This window comes from Mobula hypostoma, chromosome 9 (assembly GCF_963921235.1).
Source record: "Mobula hypostoma chromosome 9, sMobHyp1.1, whole genome shotgun sequence".
In the NCBI taxonomy this organism is placed as follows: domain Eukaryota; kingdom Metazoa; phylum Chordata; class Chondrichthyes; order Myliobatiformes; family Myliobatidae; genus Mobula; species Mobula hypostoma.
Genome location: NC_086105.1, coordinates 34,775,017 through 34,796,354, shown reverse-complemented (window position 1 = coordinate 34,796,354; position 21,338 = coordinate 34,775,017). Strand labels below are relative to the sequence as shown.

General features: G+C 41.1%; 1 protein-coding gene across 4 annotated transcripts in view; it reads left to right on the top strand.

Moving 5' to 3' along the window:
- The window catches only part of LOC134351632 (ELKS/Rab6-interacting/CAST family member 1-like), a 784,451-nt gene that overhangs the window by 251,197 nt on the left and 511,916 nt on the right, over positions 1-21,338 (top strand). For all 4 annotated transcript variants that reach the window (XM_063058045.1, XM_063058044.1, XM_063058043.1 and 1 more), the window contains one exon: positions 16,135-16,295. In XM_063058045.1, coding sequence (XP_062914115.1) covers positions 16,135-16,295 — 161 coding nt within the window. The remainder of the gene's footprint in view (positions 1-16,134; positions 16,296-21,338) is intronic.

Below are 21,338 nucleotides of genomic sequence, written 5' to 3'. Positions count from 1 at the left end.
CTGTGAGTTGGCTGGGATGATCTACTGCATCCAGTGCTCCCGATGTGGCCTTTTATATATTGGCGAGACCCGACGCAGACTGGGAGACCGCTTTGCTGAACACCTACGCTCTGTCCGCCAGAGAAAGCAGGATCTCCCAGTGGCCACACATTTTAATTCCACATCCCATTCCCATTCTGATATGTCTATCCACGGCCTCCTCTACTGTCAAGATGAAGCCACACTCAGGTTGGAGGAACAACACCTTATATTCCGTCTGGGTAGCCTCCAACCTGATGGCATGAACATTGACTTCTCTAACTTCCGCTAATGCCCCACCTCCCCCTCGTACCCCATCTGTTATTTATTTTTATACACACGTTCTTTCTCTCACTCTCCTTTTTCTCCCTCTGTCCCTCTGACTATACCCCTTGCCCATCCTCTGGGTTTCCCCTCCCCCCTTGTCTTTCTCCCTGGGCCTCCTGTCCCATGATCCTCTCATATACCCTTTGCCAATCACCAGTCCAGCTTTTGGCTCCATCCCTCCCCCTCCTGTCTTCTCCTATCATTTTGGATCTCCCCCTCCCCCCCCACTTTCAAATCTCTTACTAGCTCTTCCTTCAGTTAGTCCTCACGAAGGGTCTCGGCCTGAAACATCGACTGTACCTCTTCCTAGAGATGCTGCCTGGCCTGCTGCGTTCACCAGCAACTTTGATGTGTGTTACTTGAATTTCCAGCATCTGCAGAATTTCTGTTGTTTACAATATTTCCAGTGTCATTTTCTACTGGTCCTATATCTACCCTTGAACCTCTTTTACCCTTTATATACTTAAAAAAAGCTTTTAGTATTTTCTTTGATATTAGTCACCAGCTTCCTCTCATAATTTATCTTTTACTTAAGATTATTTAATTATTGAATTACCTTACCAGTCCCAGTACTGGAACTTGAACTGGAAATTATTAGTCCAGAATTCTGCTTAATTATTCCATTAACCTAATAACTATCCCTTATGTTAATGTTCTTTATGAATGGGACAGTCATATTGTTTAATGCTGTAATAAAATGAAAGATATCTGTTGCATGATGTTTGAGTGTGGAGGTATGATGGAACACATTTGGAACATCGCAAACCAAATACTTCTCTAGCTAGAAAATAAAACAAAGAAGTATGTCAACAATATTAAATCTCATCTCTGAGGTAGTTGTAGACTGGTCCACTGGTTAGTACAATACAGTAATGGCTTTGAGAACTGAATTTATCAATTCTTATTGAATATTAAGTGATCAGGAATGGAGTAAGGCAGCGGTCCCCAACCACCGGACCGCAAAGCATGTGCTACCGGGCCGCAAGGAAACGATATGATTTGGCAATATGAGTCAGCTGCACCCTTCCTCATTCCCTGTCACGCCCACTGTTGAACTTGAACGCATGCGAGGTCATTACCCGTGCATCATCCATGTCAGCGCGGGAAGGAGATCAACTCCTCGAGCTTGCAAATGACGGTGGGCTGAAAAGTATGTTTGACATAACATCTCTGCCGGCATTCTGGATCAAAGTCAAAGCTAAATATCCTGAGATAGCCACGATAGCACTGAAAATGTTGCTTCCATTTCCAACATATCTCTGCAATGAATGCAACGAAAGCTAAATTGCGGAATAGACTGGACATAAGGAACCCCATTCGAGTATCGCTGTCTCCCATCACCGTTCGATGGCACCATCTTGTTGCAGGGAAACAAGCTCAGGGCTCCCACTGATTCAGCGATATTGGTGTGTTGCAATGATTTTATATGTTCATATGGGGAAAGTATGTGCTGTGTGTTTAATATCCAAATGTTACTTAAAATGTTATGATGCTATTGACTTATAAGTGACTTATATAACCATATATCAATTACAGCACGGAAACAGGACATGTCTGCCCTTCTAGTTCGTGCCAAACGCTTACTCTGACCTAGTCCCACCGACCTGCCCTCAGCCCATTACCCTCCATTCCTTTCCTGTCCATATTCCTATCCAATTTTTCTTTAAATGATAATATCGAACCTGCCTCTACCACTTCTACTGGAAGTTCGTTCAACACGCTCCCCTGTATTCCCCTGATAATTGACTTACCACTATATTCATGCGAGGGTAAATATGCGCTGCGTGTTTAATATTAAGTTCGTTAGATAAACGCTTTTAGAAACAAAATTGAGTGTATTAGCCACTTATCACCCATATTCTGGTCATGATTAACACCCCCCCCCGAAGAGAATTGCCAAAAATGATTTGTAGAAAAAAAATCAGCACGTACACGCATGTGCACACAGGTGCCTGCGTGAGGCTTCATGGTCATGGTAGCCTTTTTCGGGGTGTAAACAACGTATTTGACTGCTACTCTTGTCCGTTGGCAACTCTACCCCCCCCCCCCCCCACCTGGGTAGGCCGGTCCGCAAGAATATTGTCAATAATAAACTGGTCCGCAGTGCAAAAAAGGTTGGGGACCCCTGGAGTAAGAAATTTAATTTTAAAGTAGACATTGAGTTATAAAATATTTCAAGGATTTTTGCTATCTTCTGATTTTTCAGGATTTTATTGAGTCACTAATTACAAGAATATTGTTTTAAAAATTATAATACTTTAAAAATATTCTTTGAACTCTGTATTTCTGGCTAGAGCCTACATATTCTAGTGGGCAAGTGAGCTATCCAAATATGCTTATGAAATGTGAATAACAGATGATTATTAAATGCATAATGAAAATGTAAGTGGTTGCACAATAATGGAAGTGCTTCTTTCTGATCTAGTAAATACTTTGCATGCTTTTCTCTCTTCTATTATGCTACACAATGCCTGTATGAAGCAAATTATTGAAAGTTTGCATGAATGCAACAACTTTGGCTTTAAATGGTTCAAGGTATGGGAAGCATTTTTTTTATTCTAGCTCACTCCCAGTGTTTTTATGCTTTCATTCAATTTATACAAAAAAGTAATCGTTGTTTCTGGTTTCCATTCTTCTTGAATCTAGCTCACTTTAGAGTGAGTGATCTGCTCATTTGTTACTCAAGTTTGTTTAACAACCCAAAAAGTTGCCAGAATTGTCATCCACCCTATTATATCTTTGTTTCTAAACTGAGTGCAGCATTAGAGGGATGAGGCATAAATGAAAATCGCTGACACTGAGAAAATGGAACAGTTGTTACTTTAGTAAGCAGAAGTTTCATATGCAAGTAATCTTCCACCAACCTTTCAAAAGTAGATAGGTGGTGTGGTTCATTATTGACCTTAATCCTTCATATAAAGATACCGCTTCAATATGTCATTGTCAGGTAAATAAAAGAACTGAATTGAGTTTGGAGGTATAAAAGTTGCCAGTGTATCAAAACCTTGGTAAAGATTGGTGAAGGGTATGCATGGTTCATATTATTAAGATTGTGTATTTTTCAAGTTTAGAATATTTTACAACACCTGATGGACCTATAGAAAAGTTTTTAATTTCCTTTTCTGGTTCCATACATAGAGTTGACTTGCAGTTCATGCAAGTCCCAATTCAAAATATTTAAATCCTGCACCACAGCAGGCTGTGACACAAGTCCTATCTGAATAAGATGGAAAATTCTTTAATGGTGTTAAATGGTTTTGGGTCATTCAAAAAATATTGGACGTTAAATTGTTCAAAAATTTCAGAAGGTATTCACAAAAAAGAGCCCAAACACTTGTAAACTATAAAACAAATATAAATGAAGGAAAGTAAATCACCTTAAACTAACTTCCTTCCTCACAGCTGTTCTTTGCATTTAAATGCATGTGCTTCCCTTTTCTGTGCCAGGTATAACCTGAAGTAGATTCAGCAAACAGCTTCTTTGTTAAATGCTGGGAAGTTAACAAGTTTGTTCTGTGCCCCTAGACGCCACAAGGAGTCCAACGGTGGCATTTAGTCAGAAGAGTGGAGTTCTGTTAGCAGGTTTAGGTCCTCCACATTCGCACACAAGTCCTTAACATGTTGGCACAATCACATGTTGGTAGATTAAAACAGTTCAGCATGGACATTTTAGCATTCCAAAAAATTCTGAACTAATGCTTTTATATAATAATCTGATTAGGCAGATAGGCCTTCATTCTGATGTTCCATATGGAAAGTACTGCCACTGTGCTTTACTGAAGCCTTCCTGGAATTAAATGTTTGGGCCTTGGAAATTTGACCACCAGCTCTTGATCAATGACACTGAATGGAAGAAAAATAGTGCTTGTAAGTCCTTTACCCATTGGCTGAAGTAAAATAGATATCTGAAGGAGTTGAACAAATGAGCAACCCGAAGAAAGGAAAAATGAAATATCTGTACGTGTAAATTTGACTTCAGTACAGCTTGATGCAGTTTTCAGTTCTTTAGTTCTTAATGGTTTTAGTTCAGATGTAATCTCCTTTCTGTCCATTCCCACCCTTAACTATTGTCCTGAAGTCAGAGAGTGCTTTAACCTTTGAAATATTATATTAATATTATGTTGTGTCAATGTGGCAATACATTGCTCATATTTAATATTCCTCCAATTAATTCCCCACTTTCATTTCTCAGAACTAGCAAATGGAGAACAACATTTTCCTCCTGCCTGTATCTCCTGCTTCCCACAGTTCAGTATTGTGGGTTGAATTTGTGTAAAATATATGTACCAGGTTAATGTGATGCTAATTAGCACTACATTGTAATTGGTTCCAGCTGATCATGGATTTCTCTGTGAGAAATTGTGTAACTGTGCAGCCCTATCACTGGGCAACAAATTGCCCTTGATCTGGATGCAAGAATGATAAATAAGCTGTAAGTCCATAGAGAAGTCATAAAGATACAGGCAAATGCCAAGCCTGAGAATTGGATGCATTTTAAAATTCAGCGATAATGGATGAAGGAGCAAAACTAAAGCATGATAGTAAATTTTGAAGAAACACAAATGCATCCAGAAGTAGTTTCAGAGAGAAAAAAAAATTTGAAGGTAAATACAGGTCCCTTACAGTTACAAATAGAATTTATGATGGAAGACTAAGAAATGATAGGGCGATTAAACAATATTTTGGTTTTGTTTTCATGGAAAAGGACACAAATAATGTACTAGAAATCTAAGGAAGCAAGAATCCAGTGAGATTGAGGAATTAAAGGAAATTATATGGGAGGAGGATGTTGGAAAAGTTAATGGAAGTGAAATCCAATAAATCTCCAGGGCCTGACAATCTGTATCATGCAGTACTTAAACACCAACTTGCTGTGGAAATAAATGGTACATTGGTTCTAAAGTTCCAAACTTCATGAATTATGGAATAGTTCCTTCAAACTGGAGGAATGCAGAAGTAATCCTATGCCTGAAAAAGAGAGAGAAATTGGAGAACTGCAGTCTGTGCAGCTAACATCAGTTGTAGAGAACATGCTCGAGTCTATTCTTAAGCATGTGATGTCAGGACATTAGAAAAGACCAATGATATTACACAAAACATGGAAGAAACATAGAAAAACATAGAAAATATGTGCAGGAGTAGGCCATTCGGCCCTTCGAGCCTGCACCGCCATTCAGTATGATCATGGCTGATCATCCGACTCAGAACCCTGTACCAGCCTTCCCTCCATACCCCCGATCCCTTTAGCCACAAGGGCCATATCTAACTCCCTCTTAAATATAGCCAATGAACTGGCCTCAACTGTTTCCTGTGGCAGAGAATTCCACAGATTCTCCACTCTCTGTGGCCCACCAGCACCTTTACTTCCTGAGAAAACTAAAGAAATTTGGCCGGTCCCCTAAAACCCTCACTAATTTTTATAGATGCACTGTAGAAAGCATTCTTCAAGAGTGCATCACAACCTGGTATGGAAGTTGTCCTGTCCAAGACCGAAAGAAGCTGCAGAAGATCGTGAACACGGCGCAGCACATCACACAAACCAATCTTCCGTCTGTGGACTCACTTTACACCGCACGCTGTGGGAGCAGTGCTGCCAGGATAACCAAGGACACGACCCACCCAGCCAACAGACTTTTCGTCCCTCTTCCCTCTGGGAGAAGATTCAGGAGCTTGAAGACTCGTACAGCCAGATTTGGGAACAGCTTCTTTCCAACTGTGATAAGACTGCTGAACAGATCCTGACCCGGATCTGGGCCATACCCTCCAAATATCCAGACCTGTCCCTCGGTTTTTTTGCACTAACTTACTTGCCGTTTTTCTTTTTTCTATTTATGACTTATAATTTAAATTTAGGGAATAAAAGAGAAAATAGTTTCTCTTCCCTAGCAAAAATGGGAAGTAATGAAACTGTGCCCTCTAGTTCTGGATAACCCCAGCATAGGAAATATCCTCTCCACATCCACCCTATCTAGTTCTTCCAACATTGGCATAGGTGATTTGCAAAGCAGTCACCTATTTACAATATAGGAGATGAGATATCGCGGCCATCCATTGCAGCAGACCAAATTGAAGGAAGTGCTTGTAAATTTCTGCCTCACTGAGAAGGGTTGTTTTGATCCCTGATTGTTGGTGAGGGAGTAAGTGTAGGGGGCAACTGTCGCCCCTCTCGTATTTGCAGGAGATACGGAGGGGTGGGTGAGAAGGATGAGCAGATCAAGAAAGGATGGAAGAGTGATCCCTGCAGTAAGTAAATGGGGAAGTGAAGTGAAAATGTGGTAGAAGTGGCAAAAGATGATGGGCTGTATTTAGAGACTGCTTGGGGTGAAAGATGAAAGTCAGGGGATCTCTATTTCTGTTGTGTCTGGAGAAAAGCAGGCAGTTATGAGAGCAGAAATGCAGGAAGTGTCTGTGGGGACTTCATTAACTGCAGTAGGGATGGTGGGTTGTGGTTTGTGGATGTAGGGTTTGGTGGTAGTGGGAAACAACATTTCCTGAAGGAGAAGAACATTTCAGAATTCCTAGAGTGGAAAGTCTCCTCATGAATACAGATGTATCAGAGACAGAGAAACTGAGAGAAAGGAATAGAATCCTCACAACATCATAGTGAATCAGCATCATTTTTCTCCTTTATCTGAGATTTTTTCCTGAAATTAGGAATGTTTGCAGTCACCACATACAGCAAACTGCATCCCCCTAATCTTTGTAGTAACTCCCCATAACCTGCCTCCCTTTAAACTATTTTGCATAACATAAGCGAAACATATCAAGTATCACTGGCTGATTTCACATGGTGTCTCCTCAAGAAATGATTTACACTTCTGTGGCTCATCTGCAGAAGAGGACAAGGATGGTCGTTTAAGGGTCAGCATTACATTCAAGTAAGAATGATATCCAGGCCCGTAAGCTCAATCCTATTTCTCAATTTTAGTTTAATTAGATACTGAATAACCCCGTTTTTAAGCACAAAATGCTGGAAGAACTCAGCAGGCCAGGCAACATCTATGGAAAAGAGTATAGTTGATGTTTTGGGCCAAGACCCTTCATCAGGACTGGGTAAGAAGTCACAGTAAGAAAGTCAGGGGGCCGGGGGGCGAGGAGAGGAAGAACCACAAGGAGATAGGTGAAACAGGGAAGGGGTGAAGTAAAGAGCTGATTCAAGTTGACTAGTGAAAGAGATACAGGGCTGGAGAAGGGGGAATCTGATAGGAGAAGACAAGGCCACGGAAGAAAGAAAAGGGGGAGGAGAACACCCCCACACCCCCTCCCCTGTTTCACCAGCACCTTATGGCTCTTCCTCCCTTCCCCCAACCCCCACTTTCTTACTCTGACTCCTCATCTTTTTTTTCCAGTCCTAATGAAGGGTCTCAGCCCGAAATGTCAACTATATTCTTTTCCATAGATGCTGCTTGACCTGCTGAATTCTTCCAGCATTTTGTGTGTTGCTTAGATTGCCAGCATCTGCAAACTTTCATTATTTTACTTCTGGAGGTTTGATCTCTGAAAGAAATAGAAGTTCAGTAGTGAAGTGCGGATGGGGCTGTGAGAGAGTGGGGAATGTATGAGAGATTGTGTTTGGTGTAGCTATGTTTGGGATTTTAGTGCTTAATTGTTCATATGTGGATGTCTGCATAAGAGAGCAGTTTTTTCACTTGCCTTGACATATCCAATGGGATGATGAATTGTTCCCCAAATTTGCTCCATTGAGCAAGGATTCTTACTGCTGAAGGAATTGATGCTGACTGCCTCCTACTAGGCTCTTTGAATTAGAGCACTGGCATTGGTTGCAGATTGCTCATTGGCATTTATTTAGCTGGGCAAGTATTGTTTTTCCTCCTCATAAAATAGTGAAACTTTCTTGTACCTGTGCAGTCATTTCCTCACTTCTGACAGGTGTAAGTTGTTTTCCTGCTGTGTTGCTGATATGTACACGTGTCTTCATAAGACTGCAAGATATAGGAGCAGAATTAGGCCATTTGGGCCATTGAGTTTGTTCTGCTATGTCACCATGGCTAATCTATTTCCCTTTCAGTCCCTTTCTGGTCTGCAATTCGTCTTATTCTGTCTCAGTAAGCAGTAGCATTTTCTGCATGAGTGACTTTGCAGAATGATTGCTGTTGAATGACAGTGACCTTTGTAAAGTACAAAGACTAACTCTAACCCACTGGTTAGGTGGTCTGAGGTTGAGCAAATTGGCAAGGCTCTATAATGCTTTGACATTTGATAAATTCACGAATATTCACAGATATTCTGAACTAATGTGAGGTTATTCATTCTAAATCTGAAAAAGAAAAAATATTTTTATAATGGTAAACACTAATATATATGGGAGAACGATTGGGTTTGCGTGTTCATCAACACAAAGGTGAAGCAAGATTCAGAGAGACGACAGAGATTAGGCCTTTATCTCAAAGGACATGTTAAGTGGTGGAGAACAAAGACTGATAAAGGGAATTGAAATTCTATTCAGCCATGTGGTTCCTTGTGTGAATCCTGTAATCATACACACCCAGAGTATAGAAATATTTACAAGCCTATCAATGGTCACAGGTCACTCGCCATTAAGAGCATACCCTTTCTAATGAATTTTCTCTTAGATGATCGGCAGCGTCTTTTGTATTACCATAGGTGTCCAGAGAATGGTTGCTTCCTTTAATAAGTTGCCAGAGGTGATGGTGAAAGCAAATGTGATAGAAGCATTTAAGTGGCTCTTAAAGAGGCATATGAATGTGATGAGAGGAGGGATATGGACCATGTACAGGCAGAAGGGATTAGGTGTCAGTAGCTTAGTTTGACAATATTGTGGGCAGTAGGGCTTGTTCCTGCGCAGTACTGTTCTATGTTATAATGCAAATGGTTAAGCTGAAGAGGATATTACAGTAAAGTAATCAACTTTTCAGACGGGGTTGGAGCACTGTGGAATTATTTACCTTTACCAGCAAGACCAACAAAACCTTATTATTTCACTTACTGATCTTATTGGCAAGCATATTCTGATAACAAAAGTGCCACTCATTTCTGTAATTAATTTCTCAGGGGAAATTATTGGTAGTCATTTACATAACTATATTTTTGTTTGTGCACCAGTATAGTTTCTCAGACCAGTTCTTTTCAGTGTTACAACATGTGGCGATAATACTGAGTAGCACTTAATGCATAACCTTTTGCTAGTTTCACATTGCCATATTTGTGAAGTGAACTGTATTCATGATTTTCCAATCAAATCACCACTGAACTACAATCCCAGATTTCTTTCTGTATGATTTGGAGAGAAACCACAATTTAATTTGGTGGTTGTTGTTCTTTATAATACAAAATGTACTTAGCTGACAATGGATTGTGTGACTTCCAAACATGTCTATAGTAAGAATCACTTTCCTCACAATATCATTTAATCACAGAACTTGTGTAATAATTCAGTTATTCACATGCAGTCTGTATTAGTCCCATTATAATCTATATGTGGCCATGAAATGAATGATAATTTCTCTCCTTTAGTTCTTATTTGCTCTCTAGTCCATATTTTAATAATCTAGACAGTATAATCACTTTTAATAGTAATAAAAACTTTGAATTTTAAATTAACATTTTTAAAAATCAGTTGTTTTTCCAGGATTTCTGCATTAGTTTGGGGATTTAAATTTGTATCTCTTCCTTGATATAATTTCCTTCTGCTGTTGCAGTGTAATATTCATCAAAGCAGTAGTGATTGATTTATCTCTAACAGTTTTACCTGCTGATGTTATATCAGCTGTAAAAGTGCTACCCAGAGTGGTATTTCTGCTTACTTTTCCAGCAGTCTAAATTCAGTGAGATAGATCATTAATAGCAGGTCATCCACCAATGCAGAGTTGAAGCCAGCACATCACCACAACACTAAAATAATTTCACAACCTATGGGCTCAATTTCAAGCACTTTATAACTCGTGCTTATTATTATTTATTGATTAATTTATTATTATTGTATTTGCACAGTTTGCCTTTTGCAAATGGTTGTCTTTGTGTGTAGATTTTCATTTATTCTGTTGTATTTCTTTGTTCTACTGTGAATGCCTGCAAGAAAATGAATCTCAAGGTAGTATATAGTTACATATACATTCCTTTGATATTAAGATCCATTTCTGACATCTTCCTCCCCTTTCTCTGTCTCCATCTCTGGATTTAAACTGTCGACTCACATTATTTATAAACCTACTGATTCCCACAGTTACCTTGACTATATCTTTTCCCACTCTGTCTCCTGTAAAACTGCTATTCACTTTTCTCAGTTCCTTCATGATATCCACCTTCTTCAAAGAACAGGTTTCCGTTCCTCCACTATTGTTGCTGTCCTCAGCTGTATCTAGTCCATTTCCCAAACATCCACGCTTACCCATCCTCTCGCCTCCTGAACAGTGATAGTTCCTCTTGTCCTTACCTTCCACCCCATGAGCAATTGCATTGAACACATCGTTCTCCACAATTTCCATCATGTCGAAACAGATCCTACCACCAAACATATCTTTACCTCTCTTCCTCCCCACCACCGCTCATGCCCCACTTTCTGCAGGTTTCGCTCTCTCCATGATTCCTGTGTCTGTTCATCCCTCCCACTAATCTCCCTCCTGGTACTAATCCCTGTAACTCGCCAAAATGTGACACCTGTACATTCATGTCCTCCTTCACCTTCATTCAGGGCACTAAGCAGTACTTGCAGGTGAGGCACTATTGTGTCTGGTGATTCCGCCTCCTGTACATTGGTGAGACCAGTTGTAAATGGGAGGACCCACTTCATCGGCCACCTAAGCTCCACCTGCCAAAGGTGGAACATCCCGGTGGCCAAACATTTGAATTCCATTCCTCATTCCTGTTATGACATGTATGTCCATGGCCACCTCTTGTACCATGATGAGGCCACCCTCGAGGTGAAGGAGCAACACCTTATATTTAGTCTGGGTAGCCTCCAAAGTGATGGCATGAATATTGATTTCTCCTTCCAGTTAAAAAAAAATTCCTCCCCTCCCCTCTTCTACTATTCCCCACTCTGGGCTCTTACCTCTTCTCACCTGCCTATCACTACCCCTGGGTCCCCCCCTCCTTCCCTTTTTTCTATAGTCCACTCTCCTTTCCTATCAGATTTCTTCCTCTCCCACCCTTTACCTTTCCTACCCACCTGACTTCACCTATTATCTTCTAGCTCTTCTCCTTCCACTCACCCCCTCACCCCATCTTTTTATTCTGGTGTCTTCCCCCTTCCTTTCCAGTGCTGAGGAAGAGTCATGCCCAAAACTTTGACTATCTGCTCCTTTCCATAGATGATGCTTGACCTACTGAGTACCTCCAGCATTTTATGTTTTTTTTTATTTCCAGCATCTGTAGAATTTCTTGTGTTTATACTTCGATAGTAAATTTACTTGGAGCTTTGACTTCTAAGTGACAGCACAAAACAGCAAAGATAGTGACTCAACTTTCTTAGAAATTTGCGTAAATTTAGTATGTCACCAAAAACTTTGACAAATTGAGATAGGTGCGCAGCTTCAAAATTGAGAAGCGACCCTTTAGAACAGAGGTAAGGAAGATTATTTTTAGCCAGAGAGTAGTGAATCTGTGGAATGCTCTGCCACAGACTGTGCTGGAGGCCAAGACCATGTGTATATTTAAGGAGGAAGTTGATAGTTTCCTGATTGGTTAGGGTATCAAAGGATATGGTGCAAAGATAGGTGTATGGGGTTGAGTGGGATCCAGGATCAGCCGTGGTAGAATGGCAGAGCAGACTCGATGGGCTGAATGACCTAATTCTGCTCCTATATGTTATCAACTATGGTCTTATGCACAATTGGTTGCATTATGGCTTGGTATGGAACACCAATGCCCAGGAATGAAAAAGGCTACCGGAAGTGGTGGACACAACCCAGTGCATCACAGATGAAGCCATCCCCACCATTGAATACTTTTACGTGGATTGCTACCACATGAAAGCAGCATCCATCGTCAAAAACCTCCATCATTCAGGCCATGCCCTCTTCCCTCTTCTTGCTACTACCACCGGGCAGGAGTTACAGAAGCAGGGGTTTCACGCCATGAGATTCAGGATTAGTTATAAACTGACAACGGACAGATTCCTAAACCAGCAAGGATAACTTCACTCGCCACAGCACTGAGCTGGCTCTATGACATACAGACTCACTTTCAAGAGCTCTTTACAACTCATGTTCTCAGTTTTTTTTTTGTTTGCTCAGTTCTCTTCTTTTGCTCGGTCTTCATTTATTTGTAATTGGGAAAATGCTTGAAACTATCATTAAGGAAGAAATAGTGAGGCATCTGGAAAGAAAGGGGTCCATCAGGCAGATGCAGCATGGATTCAGCATAATCAGAATCTTTGACAAACTTACTGGAGTTCTTTGAGGATATAAGGAGCGCAGTGGATAGAGGGGAACAGATGGACGTTATTTACTTGGATTTCCAGAAAGCATTTGATGAGATGCTAAATAAAAGACATCCACATGATAGGGATGCATAGAGTTAGGGTGATGTATACCCCATGGATAGAGGATTGGTTAACTAATAGAAAGCAGAGAGTTGGGATATATGGGTGTTACTCTGATTGACAATTATTGCTGAGTGCTGTGCCCCAGGGGTTGGTGCTGGGTCTGCAACTGTTCACGATATACATTAATGATCTGGAAGAGTGGACCGAGTGTGGTGTATCTAAGTTTGCTGATGATACTAAATTGAGTGGAAAAGCAAATTGTGCAAAAGATACAGAGAGTCTGCAGAGGGATATAGATCAGTAAGTGGACAAGGGTCTGACAGATGTATAATGTTGGTAAATGTGAGGTCATCCACTTTGGAAGGAAAAATGGACGAGCAGATAATTATTTAAATAGTAAAATATTGCAGCATGCTGCTGTGCAGAGGGACTTGGGAGTGCTTGTGCATGAATCACAAAAGGTTGACTTGCAGGTGCAGCAGACTATCAAGAAGGCAAATGGAATGTTGGCCTTCATTGCTAGAGGGACTGAATTTAACAGCAGCGGGGTTATGCTGCAACATTTCACGGTACAGGTGAGGCTGCACCTGGAGTACTGCATGAAATTCTGGTCTACTTACTTGAGGAAGGATATACAGGCTTTAGAGGTGGTGCAGAGGAGGTTAACCAGGTTAATGCCAGAGATGAAATGGTTAGACTATGAGGAGAGATTGAGTCGGCTGGGACTGTACTGGCTGGAATTCAGAAGAATGAGGGAAGATCTTACAGAAACACATAAAATTATGAAAGAGATTAATAAGAGAGGTAGGAAAGTTGTTTTCACTGATAGGTGAGACTAGAACTAGGGGACATAGCCTCAAGATTCGTGGGAGTAGATTTAGGACGGAGATGAGGAGAAATTGCTTTTCCCAGAGAGTGGTAAATCTGTGAAATTCTGTGCCCAATGAAGCGGTGGAGGCTATCTCAGTAAGTATATTTAAGACACAGTTGGATAGATTTTTGCATAATAGGGGAATTGAGGATTATGGGTAAAAGACAGGAAGATGGAGATGAGTTCATGGCCAGATCAGCCATAATCTATTGAATGGTTGAGCAGGCTCGATGGGCCAGATGGCCTACTCCTGCTCCTATTTCTTATCTTCTTATGTAGGTTTTTATAAATTCTTTTGTATTTCTTTTTTTTTCTCCTGTTAGATGACTGCAAAGAAATGAATCTCAAGGCAATATACGAATTGATAGAAATGGAGATGTTTCCAGAAGTAGGAGAGTGCAGGACCAAAGGGCACAACCTCAAAATAGAAGGGTGTCACTTTGGAACAGAGCTATATCTTTAGCCAGGGTTTGGTGAATCTGTGGAATTCATTGCCTCAGATGGCTGTGGTGGTCAAATTTATTGGGTATATTTAAAGCAGGGTCTGATAGGTTTCTGGTTAGTAAGGATATCATAGGTTATGGGGAGAAGGCTAGAGAATAGGAAAGAGGAGGAGCATAAATCAGCCATGATCAAATGCAGAGCTGATTCGGGCTGAGTAGCCAAATTCTGCTCCCATGCCTTATGGTCTGATATTTACTCTAAACTTCTGCTAGAATCTTTGGCAGACAGCTGAGAGATCGAACAGAAGATTAGTTGTAAGTTAAGCAAATGGGTGCCTATGCCTAATAGCCCATCTTCTGTTTAGAAAAGAACATGTGCTGATCTATCCAGAATTATGTGTCTGATGTAGTTAGTTTGGGGAATCATGAAATTTGCTCATGTAATGGTCAGGGCTGAAATGGGCTCATATAATTTGTGTCTTCATCATATCGATTTAACAACACGTGTGAGTCCATTTCATCTCTTGTATGTGCTGTCTGTTTAAGATTTATCAAATGCACTGTAGTAGATTGTCGAATGTCCAACAAATAGTCGATCATCGACTGTTTATTATTGACAGTTAAAATCCATCTCACTATTCTAACAACTTTCAGAACATAACTGAAGATTGCTCACAAATAGGACTTACACTGTATTAGAGGAGTAAATTTCTCACTGTGTACTAGATTTCTTAACATTTCCACTAATCCAAAAAGTTTGAAGCCAGCTAGCATAATATGTATGATTTAACAGACAAAAACAAAAAGTTAACTGAATATTTATGATAGGAAATTAAATAGTTTTAGCTGATCAAACACTAGCAATGGTTATGGAAAGATTGATTTCCTGAGAATTAGCTTAAACTGTGCCAAATCCCTCCAACCACCATTGTGTGCAATTGTAGTCTGGCACACTGACCTCTAACTTGCAGAGGCCAGTCACCCTCGTGCCTCCCTCTGCAGATGATCTCATTAACGAACTTCAAGCCACCTTCTGAGCCAGACCATTACAGATCTCCTCAGATCTTGAGATCTGCCCTCCAGTGTCCAAACTTATAGTGGCCCAATTCTGTCTCTTACCTAAGCTTCATAAACAGGAGTACGCAAGTAAGCCTGTTATTTCTGCCTGCTCTGGTCCATCCTATCTCTCCTTGTTTAGTTCCTTCCCACTTACGCCCAAGACATCTTTCATGCCCTCTACCAATTCAATAACTTCCAATTCTCTGATCCAAGCCAGTTCATCTTTACTAAGAACTCCCAGTTTTTAAGCACCTTCATCCAGTATTATAACAGAATTAAGTCCCCCCGTTTCTTTCTTGAAGACCCAACAGGTTCCCCTCCAACAGCACTCTCATCTGCTTGGTAGATCTTGTCCTTACGCTCAACAACTTCCCTTTCGTTTCTTCGTACTTCTGCAAATCAAAGATGTAGTCATGAGCAATTACATGGACCCTGGCAAAATCTGTCCTTTTTTTGTTGGAAACACTGTGCAATTCTTGTTCCAAGCCTTTTCCTGCATATTTCCCCAGTTCTTCCTCCAGCACATCAGTTATATCAGTGCTAACTCCTGCATTCAAGCAGAACTCATTAATTTCATATGCTTCACCACCAGTTTCGACTCTACTTTCAAATTCACCTGGACTATTTCTGATAGCTCTCTTCCTTTTCTGGATCTCTTAGACAGACTTGCCATTGACACCTGGCTTCCATGGCTACCTTGACTATGCTCCACTCACATTGCCTTCTGTAAGAATTCCATCAGTCCCTTTTAGCTTCAGCAATGTCCTCCTCTTCCCAAAATTGTATCTTTCTTTCTCAGTGGAGTCCTCACGTGTATTTCCTCCATATCCTGTGCATCTGCTGTAATGTTTAGTGTTTGTTATAATATTAATGTATATATAATCAATGCTGTAGTATTAATACTGAATTTGATTGTTGTTCAAATATAACTTTTGTATTTGGCATTTTAGGTAGAAGAGTTAATGGTAGCTATGGAAAAAGTGAAACAAGAACTGGAATTGATGAAAGCAAAGCTCTCCTCTACCCAGCAGTCCCTTGCAGAAAAGGAAGCCCACCTCACTAACCTACGTGCTGAGAGACGGAAACATCTTGAAGAAGTCCTGGAAATGAAGTAAGTTCAGTCATTTAAATTCACTGGTTCAGTTCTGAGCTGAGTTCCTTCTGCTTGTTGTACAGTTACTTTGTTTGCTTTTCTAAATTAGATTTCATTACTTGTGTCCATTGAAATCTATGAAATGGTCTTGATATGGTTGAAATATATGGCTTCTGCCCTCTTCAATTAGTTCAGTTCACTTGTGCTGAAATATTAGGAAAAACTTGAAGATGGGCCGTGCCATGGCTCTACTAACACAACAGTTGGAATATATGGAAGTGCACTAGTCTAGATTTTGAATCACTACTGATTGATCTGAACCAGAAATATAATTTTGAAAGTACTACCTGAGAAAGTACTTGAAGAAAAGGGCTGAGATATAACTGTTTTGCAGCACGTTGTGTAATAACAAATGAGACTTGAACATTTTATTGGTGGTTAACAGAAATCATTATCAAAGAGATTTTATAAACATATTGTTATTCTTTTTTTGAATGGTGTATCTCAGTATCACCTTGTTAACACCCTCAAGATATGAGAAATACTTGGTAATATTGACAGTAAAACATTTTTTTGTTTGTAGATCCAGAAAGCGCACTTATTAATGCTTTCATGCCATTCAGTCTCGTATTGAGATCCTGTATCCACAAACACTTTTGTGACATTAGCTGGCAAATAATCACTGTGATAAAAGAGGTGGTGTCACTGAGGAAGCGGATATTGTCCACAGAATGCTATTACATCTGATATTGTGCATGTGTTGCAGCCCTCATTTATTAATGGAAAAACAACAAAAACAAATAACCACTTTATTTTGGCATGTATCTCATCCAATATACTTTCTCTTTCAAAAGAAAACAGATCCAGCCTGAATTTTTCCCAGGGTGTGTCTGAGACAAGAATGAAGTTTTTCTTCATGTTGGATCCTTTAGCGAATTTGCAGGTTTTACATTTGTATACGTGATCCCTGATCTCCCATTCATATATAGATATTTTCTAATATTCTTCAGAGGTAACCATAAATTCTGTGGAATGAGGAATCAACAGTTACCATCTCTGAAGTTATCTTGAATATTCAGCTTGCACAAAAAGTATGGTCTGAGGTTGTAATATCTTGCCTGGTAACACCTATTGAGACAGATAATTGTGGTTATGAATTTGGAATGTGTCATATCATGTTGATTGTCTCAAGCGTAGATATGTGGCATCTCTTCTCTATTTGAGTTAAGCTTGGCTAAGCTTGTCAGTCATCTACATACTGTGGCGAGCATGTGGTCCATGATGACAGACACGGAAGCTTGTTGAACTCAACAACCGTTTTATTGTGATAGACACAAAACAGACCAGGCACCATGAACGCAGAGAGCGAACCCAACCAGTCTCATACAGATGGGGGAGATGACCATCACACACCCTGGTTACAGATAGGGTGACCCATAAATACACAAGCAAATAACTGTATAGCCCAAGCTAAAATGTAACAATAAATTAATTTTATTTATATAGTATATAACTCCATCCTTATATGTGTATTTGTATGTTATTTGCTGCGTTATAAATCTCAGAGATCACTGAGTACACTAATAGTTCTCCCATGGGCTTACTGATGGAACATCTCTAATCTAAAGATCATAGCAAATAATTCCTCATTGATTTTTGTATGACATCTCCTTGTAGCAATCAGAGGTCTAGTTGTAAATTCTCGATTGGCTGTCCTGTAAGCTCCAACCCTTTTCTGAGGTTTCTGTTTGGAATGTCAGTTCCTTCTTATCATCGAAATTTTAATCGAGGCTCTGTTTTGAATGTCATTGATTCATTTGACAAACTGCTTGTGAACATCCAACTAACATCATTCCATAACCTTGTTGGACAAATCTCTTGTCAATTTCATATCCTATCTCAATTAGCTGGGGTTGGAGAGAGGAGCTTACTCGGATAGTTAATGAGCTTCAACATGTAATGCACTTAAGCATCCTCTCTGGGATTGAGCATCTCTTTGCGGCATTGAACTTTGACTGGACTTGGTTTCAATCCGTCTCTGATGATAAAGTGATCCATAAAGGAGACTTGGAGATTTTACCGTAATTTGATAAAGAACAGACCATGGGCACAGTAAAAAAAAAAAGTCTCAAAGTCTCGAAAGTCCCATCATCTCACGCAGACGGTAGAAGGAAGAAAACTCTCCCTGCCATGAACCTCCAGCGCCGCAAACTTGCCGATGTAGCATCCTGGAAGCAGCTGACTCTTGAGTCCGTCTGAAAACTTTGAGCCTCCGACACCGAGCACCATCTCTGCCGAGCGCTTCGACCCCAGCCCCAGCTGCCAAGCAACAGGCAAAGCCGAGGATTCAGGGGCCTTCCCATCTGGAGATTCTCGATTGCACAGTAGCAGCGGCAGCGAAGCGGGCATTTCAGAAGCTTCTTCAGATGTTCCTCCGTGCTTCTCATGTCTGTCTCCATCAAATCAGGATTGTGCACAGCATCCGACTTGACAAATACAGATATCATTAACTGGAGAGGCTGCGCGCTGTGTCGCACTGCCATCTTCTCCTCCCCCGTTGATCCTACCAAAATGAACTACTTCAGTGTTATCTGGGTTAAGCTCCATCTGCCACTTCTCAGCCCAATTCTGCATCCTATTGATTGCCTGCTGTAACCTCTGACAACCCTCCAGACTATCCAGAACACCCTTAACCTTTGTATCATCAGCAAGCTTACTAACCCACCCTTCTACTTTTTCATCTAGGTCATTTATAAAAAACACAAAGAGGAGGGATGCCATAATAGATTCCTGCGGAACACCACTGGTCACTGAACTCCAAGCAGAATACGAACCATCTACAGCCACCATTTGCCTTCTGCAGGCAAGTCAGTTCTGGATCCACATAGCAAGGTCTCCTTGGATCCCATGCCTCCTTACCTTCTGAAGTATCGAGTTTCTTGAACCTTTTGTAAGCTTTTCTTAACTAGATTTTCTACGTACTTTGCATGGTTCTTTCACCCTACCACCCTTTCCCTGCTTCAATGGAATATACCTATGCAGGACTCCATGCAAATGTTCCCTGAACATTTGCCACATTTCTGCCGTGCATTTCCTTGAGAACATCTGCTCCCAATTTAGGTTCCTAAGTTTCTGCCTAATAGCATCATATTTCCCCCTACCCCAATTAAATGTTTCCCAAATGATCTGCTCCTATCCCTCTCCAGTGCTATGGTGAAGGAGATAAGAGTGGTGGTCACTACCTTCAAAATGCTCTCCCACCGAAATATCTGACACCTGACCAGGTTCATTTCCCAATACCACATCAAGTACAGCCTCTCTTCTAGTTGACTTATCTACATATTGCGTCAGGAAACCTTCCTGAACACAAACTCCACCCCATCTAAATCCCTTGCACTAAGGAGATGCCAATCAATATTAGGAAAGTTAAAATTTCCCATCACAGCACCATTTTATTATTGCCTCCCAATCTGCTCCTCAATCTCCCTGTTTCTATTGGGGGGGGGGTCTATATAAAAAAAACACCCAGTAGAGTTATTGCCCCTTTCCTGTTTCTGATTTTCACCCACACTGATTCAGTACACCGTCCCTCCATGAATTCCTCCTTTTCTGCAGCCATGACACTATTTTAATTAGCAATGCCAGGCCCCCACCTCTTTTCACTCCCTCCCTGTTCTTTTTGAAACACCTGAAACCTGGCACACTTAGCAGCCACTCCTGCTCCTTTGGCATCCAAGTCTCTATAATGGCCACAACGTCACAGTTCCAAATAGATTTGCAAAATATCTTGTACTGGGAGACATTGTACAAACAATAAAGGTTAAGTTGCTGTGCTTGCACAAAGATCTTAATGGTCATACATGAGTGGGTGTTCCTTCCACTGAATTAGCCAGGTTTGATACCAGTTACATCACTTACAACTACCCTAAATCCAGTCCTTTTTCTATTCCTACATGGTTTGTCTCTATTCTGTGGACTTACAATGTCCTTTGCACCATTTTGAGAAATGTTCATAATTCATATCATGCACAACATTTCCCATATGCAAGTAACACACACAAAATGCTGGAGGAACTCAGCAGGCCAGGCAGCATCAATGGAAAGGGGTACAGTCAACATTTCGGGCCGAGACCCTTCAGCAGGACTGGACTCCTGACTCCTGAGATGAGTGCTAATCCTCATCTTTTTTTCTCTGGTCCTGCTGAAGGGTCTTGGCCTAAAACATCAGCTGTAGTCCTTTCCATAGATGCTACCATGCCTGCTGAGTTCCTCCAGCATTTTCTGTGTGTTACTTGAATTTTCACCATCTGCAGATGTTCTCTTGTTTGTGTTACGTACCCCGTAACTGGGTTGCCAAACCAGCAGAAATGGATCACTCAGTTGGAGTCTGGAGTACTAGAACTAAGAAAGTTTTATTAAAGAGACAAGCAACACAGTAATCGAAAGGATAATAAATGCAACAATTCAACAATGATAACCACACATGTGCACAGAATTAAGATAACAGCACCAATCAAGCTCTATCGTTGTCTAGGGGTTAAATGACCAATTTCAAAATGACTCAAAGTTCAGTCCAGTTTGTAGTTCAGTTCGCAGTAATCGTTGCCATGGCGATGGACAAGGTGGGGGAAGAGAGACAGAATAGGAACAACTCATCATTCAGCACAGCTTCACTCACAGACCAGCGGGATGGCTCACAAACAGCATTTGGGCGGGTCCTTGGTGATGTCACCTGAGGTCACCGACTGTGACCCCTCCTCCAGATGCGGTCGATCCTCTGCAGTGAACCCGGCACCCAGGCAAGGGCGGACACACACCGGGTTCCCGCTGATCGTACCTTTCCACCCTGGTCGTTGTCTGGCACTTCTCACCCACTCGTGAGAAGCGTACCGCTTCCAGGGTCTCGTTACCTCGGGTGGCGTGTGTGTCTGTCTTAGCGAACCTGTCCCTTTTTATCCCCCTGCTGGGGTATCGCCTGTCCATCACTTCAAACAGTTCAGGGTTCAAAGGGGGGAGCCGCTCCAGACAGCTCTTCCTCCCACATCCCTTCATTACACATCT